Genomic DNA, 24919 nt, shown 5'->3' on the forward strand with positions numbered 1-24919 from the left:
GGTTACGGAATGGGAAATTGGATAAACATCAGATAGCAACACAATTGGAGAAGAGAAATACAAGCATGGCCAGAAGGCTATAGGACTTCACAAATATTTTAAAAATCTGTTAGTTATCCACTTTTTCCTCTTAAATTGTAATTAGATCTATTTGATGCTTTCTTTGCCATTGGAATGCTCATGGATTCCAGAGGAAGACTGGGAAGAAAAACATCTATTCCAGTGAAGAGCATTAAGATATTTTAGGTACAGCTGCACATCTGTTGGACATACTTAGTGTGTCATTCAACAGTGAAATTGACCATCAGAGCTTTTCTAATAAATGACATAGAAAATTCTCCGACAGAACAAAAAGAAAGGGCATGTAAAGTAATCCAGGCAAGTTTGGATAATCTTTAAGCCCACTTAAGGGTATAAGTTAAGAGAAAATCCAGAAGACATAGCATAGGATAAAACAGTGAAAGAAAAAGCTTTTACTTTGGGAACTATTACAGAGTATAAAAAGGGAATTTTATATAAAAGCAAACAAACCCAAATCATGCAATATGTTCCAAACATACTCCTACATTGGTGCTTAAAGAAGGAAAGAATTAAAAGATACAGGGGTGCCTGGGTGGCTCAGTCGTTAAGTGTCTGCCTTTGGCTCAGGTCATGATCCCGGGGTCCTGGGATCGAGCCCCGCATCGGGCTCCCTGCTCCACAGGAAGCCTGCTTCTCCCTCTCCCTCTCACACTCCCCCTACTTGTGTTCCTTCTCTCGCTGTGTCTCGCTCTGTCAAATAAATAAATAAAATCTTAAAAAAAAAAAAAGATACATAATTTTGTATTTTCCATTTGCCATTCGCATTGAATCAACAATTTTTCAACATCACCCCATTTATTACTTCTGTTGTTTTAACAATTGGCAGAAACAAATGTAAATGGTCTGCTGAGTTATATAATAACTTTAAGCATGAGATGATACAAAACCACTTCTGGACTTCAGAATAACTATGCTTTGGCAGAATCAGAGCTATAAATACGGAGAACAAACTGATGGTTGCCAGAGGGGCAGGGGTGGAGGGTTGGGCCACATGGGTGAGGGGGAGAGGGAGATAACAGGCCTCCAGTTAAGGAATGAGTAAATCAGGGGAATAAAAAGCAGAGCATAAGGAATGCAGGCAATCATATTGCAATAGCAGTGTAATGGGACAGATGGTAGCTATACTTGTAAACATAGCATAATGTATAAACTTGTCAAATCACTAAGTTGTACACTCGAAACTAATGTAACATTGCCTGTCAAAAATACTCAAATTAAGAAAAAGAATAATTATGCTTTGGAAGTAATGGTTCCTGTCTCCAACTATCAAATGGGAGGGTTTTGTAAAAAATTAAATGATGAAATATCTTTATGCCTCTTAGAATCTGAGTTAGAGAAAAAATGAAAATAAGTTGGTGAAAACATTAGACTAGATTAGCACTTCCCAAAGTATAGTCTTTGTTTATTTATATCAGAAAAGAATGGTTCTTTGATAATATAAAGTTGAGAAACACAGGCTAAACTAAGTTAAACAGGATTTTAACTGCAGAATATTGAAGAGCTTTAAATTTGTCAATGAGTATTGTGACTTTCTGTGAGGGGTAGGATTCAGTCAGTGTTGTGTTACCCAATCTTATTCCACTGTGGGAACTTGTTTAAATGGAGAATCATGGAGAATTAGTATTCCATGGAACACGCTTTGTATAATGCTAGGCCAGAGAATCTCTAAAGTTCCTTATCGTTCTAGACGTTTATGATTTTCTGAGAATTTGACTGCATTGCATATGATTTGTAGTGCAACTTCATTCTTGACTTGTGGTCATTTTGAATAGAGTCTTCCTGGTAGTAGACAGTCCCCTTTGGGGACTGAGCACTATCCGTGGTTAAATGTCCCTTGGATTCTATGACAGCATACCTCCTGGCTTTCTTCTTTCTAATGTTTATTCCATGGCCCATCAGGACTGGATTGAACCATAAAATAAAAGAATATAACTGTTCATGGAGACTTCATGACCCAGGTGATTGGCCCGTCCTCCTGGCGAACATTTAGTTATTCTACAAGAGGCAGCTCAAGTATCACTTTCTCCTAGAGCTTTCCCTGACCATGTCCTCTTCCTTCATTACTGCCAAAGCACCTGTATACACGTATTTGCTTGTTTGTTTTTACGTGTCCCCTTCTAGTCTTCATCTCTCAATCCTCAGCACTTAGCTCGGTGATTAGGGTACAGTATTCTGCTGGAGAATTTTCTATGTTACCTGTTTTATATTTTCTTATAAGTATATTTTGAATGGACAGATGAAGGAACTAATGGGAAAAAATGCTTATAAAGTGATCTAGCAAAAATTAATATTTTAGAGCATTTATTAATAATGAACAATGGCTTTTTTCCCCTTTTTGCAGTGTCTATGCAATAATTGCAATTTTATGTCTATAAAATAGTTTTTCAGTTGTAGTGACTTGACCCTTATGGTGTTTGAGGTAGATTCAGAATAATCATTTCAAACATTACATGTGATTAAACGTTTTTAGGTTTACATTTGTATTACTAATATTTATTTATTTTTTTTATTTTTTAAAGATTTTATTTATTTATTTGACAGAAAGAGACACAGAGAGAGAGGGAACACAAGCAGGGGGAGTGGGAGAGGGAGAAGCAGGCTCCCCGCCGAGCAGGGAGTCCAATGTGGGACTCGATCCCAGGACCCTGGGATCATGACCTGAGCTGAAGGCAGTCGCTCAACCGACTGAGCCACCCAGGCGCCCCTGTATTACTAATATTTATTAATGGCATGAGTTGGTAAGGAATAAGAACCTACAGTGAATAGATCTCACTTCTATGCCATTGCTCAAAGAAGGATGCAGAGGCACCAGGGCAAGCTAATATTATGATCATCCTTATAATCTGTGCAGAAGCAGCTGCCACATTCATATGTTAATTTACAAATGAATTTGTTAGTGTTACTAGTGAGTTTTTAGGTTTTCTACTGTGCTGAGATCTAGAGAAGTGCAAAAACTGTAGGTAAAACCCAGCATAAATCTGTGAGAAAGCCTTAAAGATCATGGCCTATTAGGATTTTTAACATTACATTTTTCATATTACATATTTTTTTCTCTCTGAAAGTCATCCTTAACTGTTTCTTATCTAATACAAGTTTAATATTCCCTAAAATTTTTTCTCATTGTTATTTTTAAGTTCACATCTAGCCTTTAGAAATCTCTGGGGTTTGCTGTTTTTAAATATGTAAAGAAAAATCAGGCTTTTCTAGTAACTTCACTTCCTTGAATTCAAGGTTTTCATGATTTTATCAGCCAAGTTGTTGAATCTATAATTATCTACTTTGAAGCATGTACACCATCCTTGATCCCAAATTATGCCATTTGTCATATATCTTTATAAATTTCTTCCCATATACCACAGACCTACATGTGTTTTAGACTCTTAATAAAAGTTGTTCTCTCTACTAACAGTGACACTTTTCTTGCTAACGCCTTAAAAATACCACAAAATAGTAATGGTGGCTACCAGATAGGCTGCTAGATTTGGTAAACTTACTCAGTATTTACACCTTTGTTACCTCTTCCAGCAGAGACTTAGTATTACTCTCTCCTTTTCGTCAAATTCTCGAAAGAGACCCTGGCACAGCTGAGCTAAGACTGCACAATCACTTGGTTTTTCTTCTCTAGGTTAAGGCAAAAAGTGCCTTAATCCTCAACATGAAAGTTCAAAGGAAGTTAAATCCTAAATGCAAATATCAGTTTTGCTCTTTGCTAATTGTTGCTCTCACAAACACATAGCATGAAAATTAGTAATGCCTTTATTCGGGCATTTTCTCACTTAGATCCATAATTTACTGTAGTGGTATTTTTCAGAGACACAGTTACTTTTGAAGATGGTAGTGTAATACTTTGGAATCAGAATTACACTGTACTACTTTATCTTTTTTTTTTTTTAAGATTTTATTTATTTATTTGAGACAGAGAGAACGAGAGAGAGAGAGCACATGAGAGGGGGGAGGGTCAGAGGGAGAAGCAGACTCCCTGCCGAGCAGGGAGCCCAGTGCGGGACTCGATCCAGGGACTCCAGGATCATGACCTGAGCCGAAGGCAGTCGCTTAACCAACTGAGCCACCCAGGCGCCCTACACTGTACTACTTTAGATGAGCTCCTCTATTTTGGAAAACAGTAGGGGGAAGAGAGTCTCAGAAATTCCCTTCAGACACAAAGGCTTATGGGATTCAGCATAATGTGTGACAAGAAGCTTTCTAGATACATGATCTAATGCCGTCTTTAAAACAATAAGCAGGTAATAATAAGGCAAGAGGCCTCTTCAGATTTTCCATGCGATTTTTGAATAAAGTATCTTCGGATAAAAGTTTCTTCAGAAACAGTAACTTGTTCATGGAAGCAATTTGTTATTCTCTGATTTTGCTTAATGTTTGCTTCCAAGTGAATAAATAGCTAAGAAATAAGCTTTAAAAAGCATTGAACTAGAATTCACAGGTTCTGTATCTTCATTATTCTGACCTCTGGCTAATTATTTAGCTTTCTTGGGCTCTTTATTTCTTCATCAATAAAATATGAATTGTAATAACTTACCTAGATAAAATACTCCAAATTCTTTGGGAAATGAAACCTTATTGCTTATGTTGTATCTCTTTTCTTCACACTTTTTAAAAAAGTATATGACAACATTTAAACTGAATAGACATGTGCCATTCATAGTAAATGTAGTAGGAAAGAATATCAGAAAATTTTCTTAAATGTATTTTGATGACTAATCCAATAAAGTCCATACACATGTGAAGGACAGGATGGGCAATCCTGGATATAATAATAGTGTCCTGATTACAGATTATCCTGTTTTACAGTCATTGCTTAAATATTTTGACACATTGGTGCCTACGAAATGCCCTCATGTCTTGGTCCTTTTCTAACACACTACAGGTGTTAGTGTGAAAAGCACTAAGAATTATAAAAAACTGAAATAAGAAAAAGTATCCATTTTGCTAGATGTCTTATTTACAATTCATTAAAACATTTCTCTCTGACCCCCAAAATTTATAGTAGAGCATCACAAAAATCACAAAACTTTAGTATCTTGAGAGACTAATTTTCTTGACTTTGTAAATGGAATAATACATATGTATTTTTAAAATAAAGATAATATAATAATGTAAAGAACTTGTTGGATTTGGGTAGAAACTCTGCTCTACCACATTGGAGCTTGGACAAATAAATAAGGAATTTTTCATGCATAGTTCTTGTCTCCCTTTGTGCATTTACATATATTTTCATGTATTTTATTTTTAGTAAATGGAATCATGCTATATATTGTTACTCAGCTGGCCATTTCTACTTAATATCTGTCTTGAAGATCTTTCCATACATACAAGTCTATCTCATTCTTTTAACAGCTTTGTAGTATTTCACAATATCTTCTTAGATAGATGTTGGAACATACAGGTCTTTCTTCTATGCTTCTAATTCTATGACCTGTTATTTTACTTCTCTGTGCTTCAGTTTCCTGATCCGTAAAATGAGGATATAGTCAATTTGAGAATTAAGTGAAATATACACACACACATATAAGCACAAAGGCACATAGTAAGCCTTCAATAAATGTTAACCTTGATGATGATGTCATCTCTTAACTTTCTCTTATGTATGTATCTCTTTATTCTTTTCTACTACATTCAGGGAAAATTCCTTGGTAAGAGCTCCTCTAACACACTCATTTAGTCTTTAGCTATATCCATTCTGTGCTTCAGTTTTTGTGTGGGTTCTAATTTAATTTCTAAGATGCAATCAATATCTTCTCAGATCACTTTAAGGATATTATGTACACTGATTCCAAAAAAATTTTTGTTTGCTTTTATTAACTCTCATTCCTTTGCATAGTTTTTTTTAGTGTTATTGTTGGTTGTATTGTTTTTGCTTGTTTTATCTCTCAAGGGATTGGTTTTCCTCGAATGTCTAGTAATTCTAGGTTGGCCGTTCATCTTTATATTTGACAGTACCTGCCATTTCAGCTCATTATAACCAGTGTCCATTGATTGTGGCGGGGGCAAGATGTGTTGCTGGTAATGACATATTAGTAGCTTGTCATCCCTGGTTAGTAGTTAACCGGCTCTTGCCTCACTGGCCGTAGCACCTCCTACACTCACTGCTTTAACCTGTGGTCAAACACTACCTATACCCCCACTCATCACATTGAGGGAGTGTTGCCGTTGTTCAGCTGCTTTAATCGTAATTCCCCATTTGACACTCACCTTAGTCTTACCACCTATGTTTGATCCCCATTGACTTTAAAACTAAAGCATCCCTGGAACTTTTCCCACATTTCTGTAGTCTGGGCTGTGATTTCTTCTATTCATTTTTCCATAGATCTGGTCCCATCTGCTTTTTGTTTTTTAAGAATTCCTTGACATTTCTGGTCTATTCATGATGGTGCAGTGTCAGAGTTTGGGCTACATATAGGAAAGAACTTCCAAATGAAGGTTGTTAAACCCTTACAAAAAGATTTCCTCTGGGAATATTAATATAGTCCCTTCTGAAAGTAGGGGATGAGTTATATACACTGTCAGTCTTTTCCAATTCTTGATTCAACTGATTTCCTCTCATAGGGTATATAAACTACCTCCCCAAATCATTTAAAATCTAACTTAAGCAAACAGCTACAATGATCTAAAAAGCTATGTCCCTGTGGATTTTTTTATGAGATTAGTAAAGATGAGAATAAATTCTGGTAATATGCTGCTAACTACACATACTGAATAATTTTTCTGTTTAGCCCCACACCACCTCTGCAGCTACTTTTCTGATCATCATTCAAATGAACAGCCATAGAGGATTTCTTTTCTGAAAGGAGACTTCACTTTGGAAGGAACAGCGTATTTGTGTTGACTTTCAAAATCCTTTTAATTTTTTGTTTAGGAAACATTCATCAAACACTTCATGTATTAGGCAAGGTGCACAAACTGCTGTAATAAGCAACTCCAAAATTTCAGCTTCTTTAAGACAATATAAACTTCTTTTTTGCTCATATCACAGTGTAATGCAAGTCCTCAGGAAAGCACTACTTTCTGCAGAAATTCAGTAACCCAGATTCCTTTCTTCTTTGGGCCCATGCTCTGTGGGTCATTTGGATAAAGAAAGAGAAGAAGGATTACATGGGAGCTTTTTATAGGCTGGGTGTGGAAACATACACATTATTTATGCTCACATTCCTTGGCTTGAACTCGGGTAAATGAATGGCCACACTGAACTTCAAGGGAGAAACTAGAATATGTAGGCTGGCTAAAGACTTAAGAAGAAGAGAACGCCAACATTTCTGTCATGCCTACTATGTGCCATCCTCTCAAGGAGTTGGCTATTTCCTCTAATGAAGGAACAAGGTGTTGTACATTCCATAAGGAAGGTATTAAAATGCCTAAGAAGCAAGGAGGGAGCAGTCAGATCCACTTGGAAACAAGGGATATTGATCAGAGGTTTCATAGAAGAGAGTGACATTTCTAAAACTTTCTGATAAGATTTTCTCAGCAAGAAAGTGAGGTGGGCACACCAGCAAGAACAAAAGCATGACAATATAAACAAAAGGCAGTGTGGCCCAGCAAAGCCATGCATCCCTGAGGCAATGAAGGAGGAGTGGTGAATGATGAGGCCGCTAGAAAGTTACATTGAGATCAGACAGTGAAAGGCTCTAGATGGTATAAGGAGATGGGATTTGTATATACATGCAACAGGGTGCCTTCAGAGGTAGTTTTAGCTGGGAGTAACATCATATATGTGTTTTAGAATGGTACATTCATTCACTTAACAATTATTGAACATCTCTATGTTCTAGATACTCTGCTTGTTGCTAGGGATACAAAACAAGGAATACATTCCTTGCTCTGTTGGTAATATAAAGGATTCATTGGAAGGAATAGGATTTAAAGTACAGAGATCAAATAGGAACTCCCTTCTTATTCAAAGTGAAAAGACATAAGGCCCCGAACGTGATTATTGGCAATGAAAATGGAAAGGATTGGATGAATTCTAGAGCTAATGTGTGGAGTAGAAGCTGATGGAACTCCTAGCCAATTAGATGTACTGCATTAGGATAAGATTTGGAGAGGAGTGTCACAAAGATTTCCAACCTGAGAGAAAACAGGAAATACCAAGGGAAGAGGATCTGGTTTAAGGGAAAGGTTATGAGTTCAATCATGGACATGATTTTGAAATATCTATGTGGAGGTATCTATGTGGAAGTAATTGGAAAAAGAGTTCTGATGATCAGGAGAGGGGCCAGAAATGGAGCTACGTGTGATAGACTTATGGGTTACATTTAAACCTTATATAGACTGCCTAAGAACAGAACTCCGAGAAGTAAAAAGTGGGTAAAAGAGACCACAGCCAAAAAAGGTTGACAAATATTTTTGACAGAGATGTGGTTGGTTAATGTTTTGGGTTTTTTTTTAGACTTTATTTATTTATTTGAGTGGGGGGGGAGCACAAGCAGAGGAAGGGCAGAGGAAGAAGCAGACTCCCGGCTGAGCAGAGAACCCAATGAGGACTCAATCCCAGGACCCTGGGATCATGACCTGAGCCGGAGGCAGACGCTTAACCGACTGAGCCACCCAGGCACTCCAGGTTAGCAGTTTTTTTTAAAAAAGGGGAGAGTGTAAGGATAAAACTGAGATAACCAGTAGATTTGGCTATTATAGAATTTTTAGGGGCCATTTTGCAAAAGCTGTGGGGACAAAATCTAACAGGAACAAGAGAAAGTAGTAACTTAGTTGGAAGAGTAAATATTGTAAGGATTTGTGAGACTTTGAATGTATTTATAGTCTGAAAATAAAGAAAGAGTGAGTTTGAATCTTAAGAAACAGAAAAAAACCCTAAAGGATATGGAAAGGTTTAGGTTTTAAAGCACAAGTAAATGGATTTGCTTTCTGAATCAAGGAAAAGGTAAGGATTGATAAACATAAAAGTTTGGCGGTGAATGGGAGTGAGGCTGAAAAAATATGAGTCAAGGAAGCTGATGTGAGGTTATTGGCACTTGTTGTGGAGAAAGCTTAGTAAATTCTGAGAAAGGAGAATGGAAACCAACTCTGGATGTTGATGAAAGATGAGCAACGTGGAAGGATCCATGTTAACTTCTAAATCATTGGTTTTTCGTAGAGCCAATAACATTTAGATACTGTTTTGTAGGGAGGCTCTGAAGCAAAAATAGGAAAAAAAAATGGTTAGATGTGTTGATAGCAGCTTGGCAAAACAACAAAGGAATCAGGGCAATGAGGGTGTTAATATGTGTGGAATTGAAATGGTTGTCTTGGGGTTCAGGTTGGGTAGGGAAGGAAGCAGAGCCTGGAGAGGACTGTCAAGTCTGGGGGAATTTGGAAGAGCCAAGGGATTGGAAGTTGTATATAAGGTTAGTATATAAGGTTAGTGGAAGATGTAAGTATTTTTGGTAAATGGTGTGCTTTATAGTAGATCCTGCTGTAAAGTCCAAAGAGAATGATCATGAATCATAAGAATACATCTTACCACTTACCAGTAGTGTTCCTTGATATCAAATTTTGTGGTACATCTAATGAGATTCAGTATCCCCATCTGTAAAGTGGGATTGCCATCTTTTAGAGAATATAAAAAAATTTAGGATAAACCAAATCATGTGTAAATGATTATACATGCTTCCCTATTCACATTTAAATAATATCAGAAAGCAGTTGGAAAGAAAAAAGTTTCTTCCAAATTCCCTTAATAATCAATGAGGAATTTATCCTAATGACTCAATTTGAATAAATGAATTTTCTTTGAGTGAATTCATTCAGATTCTTTGTAGAGAGCATGTTGATTATTGATAAAATTTTCAAATGTGTGCTTTTTAAATTATTATCTATGCTATTTTGACATAATTCAAAGAGGTGTTTTTTATTTATACACACACACGACACACACACATACTTGGAAATCTTGATTGACAGTATGAAGCTCCATTACATAAAATATTTAACCACAGCACAAGAGCCATTTGCAGTTTAAAAGGAAACATATAAAACAATATTCCAATGAATTGTCCATGTATAGCAACAAATCAGTAAGAAAGGACAAACTGGCATAGTGAAATAGATAAATCAGATTTAGGCAGGGTAGTTTATTGAATTTAAATTGTGCCCAGTTGGCCCAAGAGCTATATATAAGCAATCCATCTTACGTTGTTAATGGAGGTTCTTGAAATCCACCTGATGTTTGCATTATTAAATTTCAGTCTAATGAGCTCGGCTAATACATATTGAAGATGGTTGTAAGGAGTAGAATGTGAATCTGAGCGGGATAATTTGAAAGAAACATAAGCTGAGCATTTTACATGACTTAAGGGGTATATCTACAATTACACATATAACCAAAATTGAATTTAAATGGAATTTCTATTATCCTTGTCCTTCTACCAGGGAGAATAAAGTGTAAATGAAGTAAAAGTCTTTAGAGTTACTGGTGGTTTGTTTTTATTATCTAATTTAATAGATTCTTGCAATGATACAGAGTGGCATACAAGTTTTAATATTTCATGACTTTAAATGCAGTCTAAGTATGTATTAAAGCTTGTAAATGGAAACAGATGTCTAGTAATTGGATATAGCACTTCACAGTACTATTATATAAGTTTTATATTTTAAGAAAGTGTCAGTATTGATGGTGAAGAAAAATAAAACTGAAGAAAAATAGTTATATATGTGGTGTGTATTTTTTTTAATTCCCCTTTTAAGCCAGGTTTCATACTTCTAAAGAATATGTTGACTTTGCATAGGAATAATATATACAGCAAAAAAACCTGAAGAGCATGTTTATTTTTTAAATCACAGTTTACATTGCTGTTATCATTATAATAAAGGCTCATCCAAAGTTTAATGCTGGCACAGTTTGATTCTTTTTCTTTTGACGAGGCAATACTTTTTTAACTTAATATTTCATCAACTATAATGCTATTAGAGACTTATTTTCACTTAGTTCACTCATCAGGCAGTGAGCTGGCAATAAAGGAGAATCGCTCCTTTGAGACATTAATGCTTTGGAATAAATGATGTGCTAGAACAGAAATTTAATTAATTTACAGAGTATATTGATAGTCCCTTGTTACTGTGCTGTATATTTTTAATCTTCTTTAACATCTGTAGTAAAGTGTTTGAAAACCCCTGCAGTTGAGCAACTAGTAGATAATTAAGTAATAAGGGAAGAGGTTTCTAGAGGGAAAAAGATTCTTTTTACCAAATGCTGTCATAACATGAATAAAGAACTGCTACTATGATATGCAATGAAAAAAAAATAATATGCTACCTAATTTGATACTGTTCCAAAGATATTGCAAGCTTCTTATATTTAAAATGTGAATTGTAGCTTAAGAACTTTCGTCCAAAGTTTAAAATAGATGCATTTCACTGACAAAATCAGATGACTTTTAATGACCAACAGTTATTCCCAATTCATATACCATCATTTAAATTTTATGTTGCTTAACTTCATTTTCTTTTTTGTACAGAGATTATCTTGAACTAAGCTTCAGAGATTCTAAATAAATATTTTAAATATTCTGAATAAATGTAAAAGGTATATTACAGATTTTCAACCATTTTGGTTTTTTCTTCTATATCATAAAAAAATATTCAGTGAACTTCTTTTCCCTTTCCCCAATATTTTCAGTGTTTTATGAGTACAGAAATTCCATTGTTTTTGTTTCAGCAAAAGCTGATGAAGCACTGAAAGCAAAAGAAAGAAATGAAGAAGAAGCAAAGAGAAGAAAGGAGGAAGGTAAAGGCATGTGTTCATTTTGTTTCAAAGTGGTCATTCTTTTGGGGAATCACTATTTGGCGTGATTGTCTTCATTTCCCTGATAAACCATAAATTCTAATCAAATGCCTCGGGGGATACCTCATGCTACTTCATGAACCTAAACTCTGACATAATATCACACTATATTCAATGTCTTGGGTACTAATTAATGTTTGCTAGCATAGATTAGTTTATAAGCATCTTAGTATATATTTTGGGGATACTGGGAAGATGTAAAATTATGAAGTAGAGCTGGTGCTGGTTTGTTTCCTTCTGATTTTTAACTATAAAGTTAACAAATTATCAAAATCAGTCATAGAAATGGATTGAATTTATGTGTACATTTTGAAATATTTTAGCAGTAATGAAGTCCCCTTGTCAACAATACTTTAAAAAGCTGTTAAAAGGGAACAGTAAAATATGAAATGTCAGAAATTATCATAATTCAAATTAAGAAATTCATGTCAGAATTTTTATAGATTATTTTCTGTTAATAACATTGAAGCCACCACCCAAAAATATTATACAAAGAAGTCTAATACATTTTTATCTCCCCTAACAAATTTTTATTTCCCCTTTAGTTTGCTATGATTTATGTGAGTGAATATTTTACATTTTTCCTTCACAGAGGCTTTAGATATACTGTTGTAAATACAGTGCTTAAAGCAAGATCGAGGCAAATCTTTCTCAGTGAGTTAAGTTGATGATCCACTTGGACTGACAATCATGTCACTTTACTGGCTAATTAGCAGAGTAACTATTTCCTCTGTGAGCTTTCAAGAAATTGAAGCCTGATAATGTGTTCCAAAAATATTGGCTTTTGAGTGCTATTGTCTAAATCTGAAAATTGTAATTTTTATCTTAATACATCTTTTACTGTGACAACCAGAAAAAAAAAAAATTATTGCACTCCCAACTTACAGTGGAGGCTGAGATCCTGTTAAACCTAAAACCTCTGAGTGTGATAGTTTGGAATGCTTAAAAGCAGTATTGTGTTAGAGCCACAGCCCCAAAGCAAGGAAAAATCACCACCAACAACAAAAACTAGATTTAGGTGGCAGAACCCTACAAATAAGTAGATTCAAACTAAATGTGGACTAATTTATACATAAAATGGATAGTGCTCTTACCCTATTTGACCCCCATAAGTCCTGACTTTATGCTTTTGTCCTAGATCAACTAATTTTATGGCATAGTAAGAAAACAAGTGAACTCCCATGGCAAGAATTCTCAGTAGAATTCTCTTCTTTTGGCCTTCTGAAGTGCACATCTTGGCATTGTTAGTAGAAACAAGCTATCTGATTTCAATGATGTTTATGGTCACCCATAGAAAAAATAGATATAGTACTAGATGCAAAGTAGCCTAAGCAAATTATAATATTTTAGTACTGCTATGTTATGTGGTATTCTGATCAATATAACTAATTAATAACATAATAAACACTGTGGTACTATAAATTACAAGTGTGGTACTTATTACCAACCAACAGGGTGAATATATGTTGTAATAGTTTTTAGTCTAATCCCATTAATTCAAATCTTAATTGGAGTCATGAGCAGTTGAAAAAGGATGGCATTGATGTGGTAACCACAGATATTGAAATTGCTAGGTGATTTATTATTATGAAAAATATATAATATGAATGCTTGCCCTAGTAAGACAAACTTTTTAAATACTTTGGAACTCCTCATTTATATAGCAGTAATTGATATTTATAATAGTCTCTTTTTTTTCATTAAATCACTTCGAAACATTTTAAAAGATACTAAGAATTTCTTAACTACAGGTGCTTTAACATTATATTGCAGTTCTTTTGAAAGTATTTCTTTCCTTTGAACATTCAGGAAGTCAAACTGACCTTGCACTTAGTCTGTGATATACAGTAACCTTTTTATTTCAGTACCTGGGAAGTGTTTGAAAAGCACATCCCTCTAATTAGAGCTGTTTTAATTAGCATCTTTATAAGTCTGCCATCCTGACAAGAGTATAAACTCTAGGACTGTGAAGGATTTAGTATCCAGGATGCTTAGCACATAAAAAATACTCAGTTTCTTAATTATGGAATGAATGAATGAATGACCAGTTTGCCCTTCGCTCTTTTAAATCCATGCTTAAATTACTTAAGTTTGCAGCTGGATTTTAAATAACCTCACTGAAAGTGTAACTGAACTTTGTTATGTCTCTTTTCTAAGATGAGACCTCATCCATTAGGCTATTTCGCTGAAGAATTACAGCAATTCAAAAAGAAAACAAGGAATTTCAAAATACTATCAATATTTGCTAACGGATTTATCAAGTCTTTACCTAAGCTCACTGAATTTTATGTGCATTCAAAAGTCATAGGAATATTATTACCACAAATGTTGAAGAATTCTACTAGTAAAAGAACCTATATGACAGTGATTTCATTCTTTGTTGTTGTTTGCTTCCAAAAATTTTTTCTTACGTGTTGTCTAGATACTTGAGTGCTATCAAATTAACTGAAAATGATTAACGTATAAGCTACATTTATTTTATTTCATATAATTAGTCTAGCTACAAACTGAAACCTGAGATACATCTGTATGTATATGTATATATATTTCTGCATTTGAAAGAGTAATAATCCTGTATTTCCAATCTATAAGCCACTAGTAATTCATTCTATCACATCATTTATACAGTTCATCTCTTAATTTCTCAGCATGCTGATATGCAGCACAGGGTTGAAAGCATTGTTAAAATGTAGATAAATGTTATCTGCCCAGCTCCTTTTATCCATTCTCTGTTATCTCACAAAAGCTATTGTATTAGCATAGCAAGATCTGTGCCTTGCAAATACATTCTGACTATTAGGCAGTCCTTTCCTTTGAGTATTCTTAAATCGGTATCATAATTATGTTTGCAAGTATCATAGCCAAGAAAAGTCAGGCTACTCATGAAAACTTGTCCAGGGTAGCTACTTTGCCTTCTACCCTTGAAACAATGGGAGCCCAGAGTGCTTTTCATGGTCCTTACACAGCTCTGTTGAGTTTCCACTTATTGAATATCATGAGTACATTGGTATGGATCCTCTTTCTTGAACCATTTACTCTCTAACTTTCCATTTAAGTTGAATTTTTATCAAGGTTACATTATTTAGTAAAAGTCAACTGAATATTTAAAGTTTAGGTTTTATAGTTTCCTTCTTTAAAAATAAGTACTTTTTTTTCGTAATTCTAGATTACATTTTAGGAAAAATGAATAGTATTAAATCTTTCAGTTCTGTTTTCTTCCTTATTCTTTGACATATTCCTTATTCTTTGACATAACAAATGCTTGACTTCAGCTTCTCTTTTTCTTTATATGTGTTTGAAAATGTTCTGACTATATGTAATTAAAAGTCATTTCAACTTTTATCCTTTTGGTTTTTTGTTTGTTTTGTATTGCTCCATGCTTTAGCAAAACTGCTTAGTTTTTCTGTATTTTATTTTTATATTTAATATAGTATTTATTTAAGGGTTTTAATTGTGTTTTAAATCCATTCATAAGCATAATAGTCTTGTGTTGTATTTTGATTTCTCTCTAATATGAATTTCTTATTTGGCCATAAGTATAGCAGCTTTTGAATTCTTTTTCCCCTTGTGTTTATTCAAAATAGCTCTACCCATCTGTTAGTTTTCTACTTCAAATATTTTTTTTCCTAAAATGTTAGGCAACCCAGTCTAAATTATTTATGGAAATGGTGGACAGTGATAATATGAACACAATATGAGGTAGTCAAGTGAAGACTTAGAGCAATCCTTAAGTCTTATTAAAATTGAAATTCATCAGACCTTTTGCCACATGTGATTGACAAGAAGTAAAACATATTAGCACTAATTTCATCTTTTTTGTTGTTGTTGTCAATCCTTTGGCGAAGGTGGGGACAAAAAATGCAAGTAGCTGAAAGGAAGAAGGGATCACAGGCAATGTTCTAAGTACTTTACATATTTTAACTCTCTTAATCCTCATTAACTCTATGAAGTTTATGCTGTTATTATCCCTGTACTGTAGGGAGGCTAGGAAACTAAGGCACAGAGAGTGCTTATAACTCTCCCCATGGCTAGTAAGTGGTAAAGCCAGTACACAAACCCAAGCAGTGTGACGCCAATACACATTCCTTTCTTTAAACATAAATCACAGGGACGCCTGGGTGGCTTGGTCCCGTTGATCGTCTGCCTTCAGCTCAGGTCATGATCCCAGGGTCCTGGGATGGAGTCCCACATCAGGCTCCTTGCTCAACGGGGAGCCTGCTTCTCCCTCTGCCTGCTGCTCCCCCTGCTTGTGCTCTCTCTGTCTCTCTCTCTCACAAATAAATAAATAAAATCTTTTTTAAAAATAAATAAACATAAATCACAGCCTTTATGATCATTAATTCCCTCTTCTTCTATGTTTTGCCCTCTTCTCTGAATCTCACCTTATGCATTTCTTTACTATATGTTTGTGTGTGTGTGTGTGTGTGTGTGTGTGTGTCCTCAGATAGATCTGTACCCACATTAGGTTTGCTCACGGGTTTCTGGGACACCCAGCAGGTGAGTTACTCCAGTCAGAGGCACATTTTGTGGAGGTGTCCATGCCCTTTTCCTAATAATCTCTCTGCTTTCCTCCCTAGTGAATGACTGGTTTATGTAAGACACCCACTTGTCAAGTTCACAGCACCTTCAGAGTCTGGACCAGAGCCAGACCTAAACATCTATTTTCTCAGGCCCCTTTTTCAGAGGTCCTGGCTCTCCTAGTGCTTTGAAGTCCCTAGTATAAAGCACACTTAATACCAGGTCTTACCACACTTAGGGAGAGAACTGTTATAATCCCTTCTTTCTTTCCTCTGTGGTTCCTTACCTAGTTGTCCTTCCTAAAAGCGTTCATCCTGGGGTGCCTGGGTGGTGCAGTCAGTTAGGTGTCCAACTCTTGGTTTTAGCTCAGGTCATGATCTCAGAGTCCTGGGATCAGGCCCCACATTGAGCTCCCTGCTCAGCGTGGACTCTGCTTGAGATTCCCTCTCTCTCTCTCTCCCTCTCTGTCCCTCCCACTCATGCTGTCTCTCTCTCTCTTTAAAATAAATAAAATCTTTTAAAATAAATAAATGCCTTCATCCTTAATTGGCTACCCGTTATAATATGCAGTATTATTTCCTTCTTAGACTTAAACATTTGAAACCATCCCCTCCCCCTTTGTCTTACTTTATTAGGTAGTTCTATTCCAAGATTTAAAATATCCTTTTTAAGGAGATTTGTGTTCCCATGATGCAGATTTAATAATTCTATATCTTTAGTAATGTAGTATTTTGTAAAATATCTGTATAGTCTTTTAACACATTAGCTCTAATGTTAGAAAGCTCTTTTATTTTTAAAAAAATTAATCTGCTTAGCTTGAATGCATTGCCTTATTCCATATTTTTTCCTCAAGTTCTTTATTTAGTCAAAAATCACTCAAGAACAAATACCCAGTTATTTAGCCTAGCCATCTGTCCTATTTCCCTCAGCAGTGATTTGTCCTTTATAGTCCCCTTGATTCTGTGTCTGCAAGATCTTGATTTTAAACATTTTTAACCTTTCTTTTGTATAGTGTTATCTGTCATATTACATAACATCAGCTGTTTAGTCCTCAGTTTTAACGCTTCCAGTAAATGCATGCTAATTCATTTTTAACTTTTTTTTTTTTAATTTATTTATTTATTTGAGAGAGAGAGAGTGAGAGACAGAGAGCATGAGAGGGGGGGAGGGTCAGAGGGAGAAGCAGACTCCCCGCCAAGCAGGGAGCCCGATGCGGGACTCGATCCCGGGACTCCAGGATCATGACCTGAGCCGAAGGCAGTCGCTTAACCAACTGAGCCACCCAGGCGCCCTCATTTTTAACTTTTTTTTAAGATTTTATTTATTTATTTGAGACAGAGAGAGAGGGAGGAGGGTCAGAGGGAGAGGGAGAAGCAGACTCCTCACTGAGCAGGGATCCTGATGTGGGGCTCGATCCCAGGACCCTAAGATCATGACCCGAGCTGAATGCAGCTGCTTAACTGACTGAGATACCCAGGCACCTCCTAACTAACTTTTTAACAAAGAAAAGGATGCCTCATTTTTCTAATAGCTCACTAATACTGTTTTTGCTTCATATACATTCATCTGTGCTCTCTGTAGACTTAGAAGCTGGTTTAGATCACATTTTATCTATTTTCAGTAAGGTGTTCATGTATATGGAATGCAGGTACTCTGATCTCTCTTTAACCATTATTGGGCCTCCAGTGACTGACCATCATGTATTTTCTTGCTAATTTAAATATTTTTGGTGCTCTATGCACACAAATTTCAAGACCAACTAAAGGCTACAGCCTTCTTTTCAATCGGATATTTCCATTATAAATTAAACATTAGAAACCTAACATACATATTGAATGCCCACAGGTGTACAACCCTGGGAATAACCAAGGGAAGTCATTGCAAAATAAGGAGTCAACTGTACCTGGTGGAAATAGCCCTAGCTTTTTCTAGCTGAAGTAAGACAATGATGTTCAGAGTGCCAGCTCTACCATTTACTGGCTCTGTGACTGAGTAAGTCCCTTAACTTCACTGTGACTCTAGAGTAAGGAAGATGATAAAATCTGCCTAGAATTGTTATAACCAGAAATGGTGTGCAGAATTTAAAAGTTACTTTATACTACATAGTACTGTATAAATGTAAAATAGTTTTACTCGGAATTGCAACACAAAAGAGCATAATAATCATTCTCATATCATTCTTTTTTTTTTTTAATTTATTTATTTGAGAGAGAGAGGGAAAGAGTGCATGTGTTTGCTCGCATGAGTGAGGGGAGGAGCAGAGGGAGAGAATCTTCAAGCAAACTCCCCACTGAGCGCAGAGCCCATCACGTGGCTCGATCTCACGACCCATGAGATCATGACCTGAACCAAAACCAAGAGTCAGATGCTCAACCAACTGAGCCACCCAGGTGCCCCCATTCATTCTTTTTGTAACTTTTATCAATTCAAAAAATACACTGACCATCCAGCACATGCTGGGTACTGTTCTAACCCGTATGAATAGAGCAATGAAAAAAGAAAATCAGGGGCGCCTGGGTGGCTCAGTCGGTTAAGCGACTGCCTTCGGCTCAGGTCATGATCCTGGAGTCCCAGGATCAAGCCCCGCATCAGGCTCCCTGCTCAGTGGAGAGTCTGCTTCTCCCTCTGACCCTCCTCCCTCTCATGCTCTCTGTCTCTCATTCTCTCTCTCTCAAATAAATAAAATCTTAAAAAAAAAAAAATTTTTTTTAATAAAAAAAAAAAGAAAAGAAAAAAGAAAATCAAGGCCCCTGTACTCAAAGAGCTTATATTTCTAGAGGGGGAAGACAGGAGATAAACATGAAAACAAATAATAAAATACAGTAAAATCAAATAGGGATTAGTGTTTTCTCATCCTCTGTATGACTGTAAGAGGTCCCTTTAAGCCCAATTTCCCCATCTGTTAATAAATAAGGATGATAATAATAAGTCAACTATCATCTAAGAATGTAGTTGTGATATAGTAGATATGAAACCATTTTATTGACTTCACAAAATATTGTTGCTATTTTATTATTAATTAAAAAAATAACTTAGCATGCTTCAGTGATTCACGGTAAAAAAGGGAAATCACAGTTGAAAATACAAAATCACTTATTGAAACTTACGGGATGAAGATAGTATGGTGGAACTAGCTTATTTGAAGTCACCCTTCTCTGAGAACAGATTAAAAGCTGGTCAAAATATTAAGACATATCTTTGAAGGCATCAGAGAATTACTCAGGCAGTAAAGAAGTATGGGTCCCAGTTCTAGGAAAAAATGGTGAGCTCAACATTTGGAGTCAGCTTTCCCCTAGAGATGATTCCAGTAGTAGCATCTGTCTGCCAATTCTTAAAGAGATCACTAAAGGACAAAGAACCTGGGCAGAGCTTTTGAGAGACTCATGGAGCTATGGGGATAAAATCTAGAATTCAGGCCCAGTGAAGGAAAGGAAGACCCTAATAAAACCAGCAGACTTTCGGTTGGGATCTTAACAGATTATTCCATAAAAGTAAGGATGAACCAGAAATAGAGAGGCACCCCTAGGGACCAAAGCCCAGGTTTGAATCATCTCAATTCCTGATTGAATTAAGATAATTGAAGATTGCTGATACATCTAGCCAAACCAAAGCAGATATAAATCCTTTCTGGAAGAAAGCATTATCCGAAACTATCTTTACAGTTGTTTCTGTATGATATCCATTAAAAATAACCAGGCATATGAGAAAACAAGACAAGATGAAGAACCATGAGAAAGAAGAGGACAAGAGAAACAACAGTCAGTAGGAACAGATTCACAGAGGATCAAGACAATGGAGTTGTTAGATGAATATTTTAACATTACTTTGTTTAATTTGTTCATGAAAATAAAAGACGATACTGATAATTTCAGGTCATAATTGGAAACTCTTAAAAAAATTTTTTTAAAGTATTAAACATTAACTGAAATCAAGAATTTAATGAAGTCTAACTCTGCAGAGCAGAAAGAAGTATTAGAGACCTGAAAGATTAGAAGAAAACATCTTGAATGAAGCAGTGAAAAGCAACAGGATGGAAAGTACAGGTAAAAGACCTAAGGAATAGGATGAAAAGATTCAGTGTCTATACTTCAGTCTCATTCTGTAGGTTGCCTTTTCATTTTGTTGATGATTTATGCTGTGCAGAAGCTTTTGAGTTTTATGTGGTCCCACTTGTTGATTTTAACTTTTATTTATACTTTGGATGTCATATCCAAAAATCATTGCCAAAACCATATATATTTCTCATATATATTTATGATTGTTATATTGTTATATCTTCTTGATGAATTGACCTATTTACCATTATATTATGACCTTCCTTGTTTCTTATTACCATTTTTGGCTTAAAGTCTATTTTGTCTGATGTAAGTACAGCTACTCCTGCTTTCTTTTGGTTTATACTGGCATGGAATCATTTTCTGTCCCTTGACCTTGAGTCTGTGTGTGTGTGTCCTTAAATCTGAAGTGAATCTCTTGTAGACACTATATAGTTGGGCCTTTGCTTTTTTTTTTTTAAATCCAGCCACTCTGTGCTTTTTGATTGGTGAATTCAATACATTTACATTTAGAGTAATTACAGATTTCCCCTGCTTTCTGAAAGTAGAGTGTTCCAGTGAAATCTTTCATAAGCCAAAAATGTGTAAAACAAAGCAGTTATCATTAATATATATGGGAAATTTTTTGAGCATTCCCAGACTTAAAAAATAGTCTCTTTCTGATATTTAGGACACATCTTGCTAATAGATGCACAAAGTCAGTTGAGAAAAAGCATAGATGCTCACAGGCATAGTTCAAAGCTATGGCTCTAGATGTTGAAATGCTGAGTAAAATTCCTGGGGAAGGATCTTGGCAGTGCCATTCTTGGGGTACATACTGCCTCTACAGTAGCTCAGTGTAAAACAAACACAGAGTGCTATTTTTGCCCCTTTTTTGTAAAAGTGAAAGTCCTCTTCAGATTGCTTTTGGTTAATGAAAATAGGTATTAACATAAGTCTTTTCTTTTTTTTTTTTTTTTTAAGATTTTATTTATTTATTCATGAGAGACAGGGAGAAACAGAGGGAGAAGCAGGCTCCCAAGGAGCGGGAAGCCCGATGCGGGACTCGATCCCAGGACCCTGGGATCATGACCTGAGCCGAAGGCAGATGCTTAACCATCTGAGCCACCCAGGCACCCTAACATAAGTCTTTTCTAAAAGTGAAGTGGCATAATGAGAACTTGAGTTTTCAAACAGCGAGGGATACCTAGACTAATATGTAAGGACCTACTACTGCCATTGTATTAGTTGCTTTCTGGCTGTTCTGTAGTTGCATTCTTTCTTTTTCCTCTGTGATTTTCCATGGTGATTTGCTTTGTTTCTCCTTTCTTTATCTTTTGTGAATCTACCTTAGGTTTCTGCTTTGGGGTTACCATGAGACTTACATAAAACATCTTATAGATAAAATAGCCTGTTTTAAGCTGATAGCAACTTAACTTCGATCACATACAAAAGCTCAACCCTTTTAATTCTCCCTTTTATATTTTTGATGTCACCCTTTTACTTCCCCCTTTTATATTTTTGATGTCACAATGTACCTCTTTTTTAAAAAAAGATTGACTGATTTGAAAGAGAGAGCAAGCAAATGGTGGGGAGGGACAGAGGAAGAGGGAGAGAGAGAGAGAGAATCTCAAGCAGACTCCCTGCTGAGCACAGAGCCCAATGCAGGGCTTAATCTCATGACCCTGAGATCATGACCAGCTGAAATCAAGAGTCCAACGCTTAACCAACTTAGCCACCCAGGCACCCCACAAATGACCTCCTTTTATATTGCGTATTTGTTAACAAACTATAGTAGCTATTTTTAATACTCTTTTCCTTTAACCTTTATACTATAGTTAAATGATTAACACACCATCCTTTTTCAGAATTAGAGTTTCCTAAATCTGACTGTATTAAATATTTACCATGGTGTTGTATACTTTCATATGTTTTCATGTCACTAATTAACATCTTTTTTTCAGCTTGAGGAAGTTTCCACATTTCTTGCAAGGCAGGTCTAGTGATGAACTCCCTTAGGTTTTATTTGTCTGGGCAAATCTTTATTTCTCCTTCACATCTGAAGTATAACTTGATGTATAGAATATTCTCAGCTGGCCTTTTTTTTTTTTCTTCCCAACACTTTGAATATGTCATTCCTATCCTGGCCTATAAGGGTTCTGCTGAGAAATCCACTAATAGCCCAATGGGGTTTCCTTTATAGGTTACAGTCATTTTTTCTCTGGTTGTGTTTAAGATTTTCTATCTTCGATTTTTGATAGTTTCATTGTAATGTGTCTTTGAAATAATAGGCTGATCTATTAGCTTCATGAACATGAATGCGCAAGTCTCTCCCCAGGTTTGGGAAGTTCTCAGCTATTGCTTCCTTTTTTTTTTTTTTTTTTAAGATTTTATTTATTTATTTGAGAGAGAGAGTGAGCGAGAGATAGAGCATGAGCAAAGGGAGGAGGAGAAGCAGACTCCCTACAGAGCAAGGAGCCCGATGCAGGGCTCATCCCTGGACTCTGGGATCATGACCTGAGGCAAAGGCAGGCGCTTAACTGACAGAGACGCCCAGGTGCCCCATCAGCTATTGCTTCTTTATTTAAAGAAGTTTTAAAGAAAGTTTATTTAAAGAAGCAATAGCTGGGGCACCTGGGTGGCTCAGTTGGTTGGGCGACTGCCTTCAGCTTGGGTCATGATCCCAGGGTCCTGGGATAGAGCCCCGCATCGGGCTCCCTGCTCGGTGGGAAGCCTGCTTCTCCCTCTCCCACTCCCCCTGCTTTTGTTCCCTCTCTTGCTGTCTCTCTCTCTCTCTCTGTCAATTAAATAAATAAATAAAATCTTTAAAAAAAATAAACTTTCTGGCTTCTCCCTCCCTTCTTCTTCTAGAAGCCCAGTTATTCTAATATATGTACGTTTGATGGGGTCTCATTGATCATGTGGGCTTTCTTCACTCTTTTTTACTGTGTTCTTTGTTCCTCTATTTTAGTTATTTCAGAGTTCCTAAGCTCTCACTCACTTATTCTATCTTCCATTTGATCTATTCTGATATAGATGCTCTCTGTTGCATTTTTTTCATGTCATTCATTGAATTCTTCAGCTCCAGAATTTGTTTGGTTCTCTTTTGTGATTTCTGTCTCTTTCTTAAATTTTTCATTTTGTTGGGGCGCCTGGGTGGCTCAGTCGTTAAGCGTCTGCCTTCAGCTCAGGTCATGATCCCAGAGTCCTGGGATCGAGTCCCACATCAGGCTCCCTGCTCCTTGGGAGCCTGCTTCTCCCTCTGCCTCTCTCTCTCTCTCTCTCTCTCTCTCTCTCTGTCTCTCATGAATAAATAAATAAAATCTTTAAAAAAAAAAATTTTTTTTCATTTTGTTCATGTAATGTTTTCCTGGATTCACTGAATTGTCTTTCTCTGTTTTCTTGTAGCTTGTTAAGTTTCCTCAGAACAACTATTTGGAATTGATCAGCTAGATCACAAAATGCCATGGCTTTGAATTCAGTTATTGGAGGATTATTGGTTTCTTTGGGTGATAACATGTTTCATTTGTTTTTCATGTTCCTTGTAGTTTTGTGCTACTGCTTTTGCATTTGAAGTAGCAGATACCTCCTCAAATCTTCACTATTTGCCTTTAGGTGGAAATACTATTTGCTAGTCCTGATATATCTGGGATTTTCTCTGACGTTGCATGAATACACCTGTTCCACACTTCTTGCTCTCTCTTGTGGCCAAATTCTTAAGCTTTTATGCCTTCTCTGGTTCTTACAACTCACTGTGTTGGCTGAGAAGGTGGCTCGTTTTTGTGGTTTCTCCCCTGCCCACAGATCCTGGTCTATTTTTCTGAGAGTATTCTATTTACCATTTACCAAAGTTCACTCTTGCTGCCACACTCAGAAGCATGCACAAGAGCCAGCTGCTGAGTTGGGAGGAGGTGTGGGGTTAGCCCTTGTAGCATTGGGGGTTCCCATAGGCCTGGTGGGGGTATCCTCAAGTGAGGTACTGCCCAGAGGCTCATGAGCAGACTTCCTGCTGAAGTCTAGTGTGGTCATCCAGAGCTGCCTCCCCCTGATGTTTTTGTCCTGATTTCCCTCCATCCCTCCCTGTAATCACGGAGTTCCTGCCTCAGTACAACAGGTTCTGCTGAAGAGCAACAAGTTTCTCTAGCAGCATCCCACACAGATGGAAAAGCCGAGCACTCACTCTCTCTTCTCCTTTTTCTCCACAAGAGAGGTCCCTGCCCCTGGTTCAGCTCCATACAGTATTGCCTTGGGGGACCAGCAGTGGCAAAGTTATTCTTCTGTCTCCAGTTCATCCAAACTCATTTGTTTTTGTTTTTATTTTGGCTGTTGGCATGCTGGAATCTTCCCTTGGGAAAGCTGGACTTCTACTCTCCCTCATCCGTGTGTTTCTGTTCAACTCAGCCCTCTCCATGATTTCCCCAACCATGGCTGAGAGGGTTTGGGGTAGGTTTGCCAGCTCCTGTTGGTTTTGCAGTCCATACTAAAGTCTGTCTACGTA

The 24919-nt window shown here is 36.4% G+C and overlaps 1 protein-coding gene across 1 annotated transcript in view; it reads left to right on the forward strand.

Moving 5' to 3' along the window:
- The window catches only part of RSRC1 (arginine and serine rich coiled-coil 1), a 407525-nt gene that overhangs the window by 315551 nt on the left and 67055 nt on the right, over window positions 1–24919 (forward strand). The window contains exon 7 of the mRNA XM_034997838.1: window positions 11744–11812. Coding sequence (XP_034853729.1) covers window positions 11744–11812 — 69 coding nt within the window. The remainder of the gene's footprint in view (window positions 1–11743; window positions 11813–24919) is intronic.

The sequence above is a fragment of the Mirounga leonina genome, unplaced genomic scaffold, assembly GCF_011800145.1.
Source record: "Mirounga leonina isolate KUSES-001 unplaced genomic scaffold, KU_Mleo_1.0 Mir_115, whole genome shotgun sequence".
Lineage (NCBI taxonomy): Eukaryota > Metazoa > Chordata > Mammalia > Carnivora > Phocidae > Mirounga > Mirounga leonina.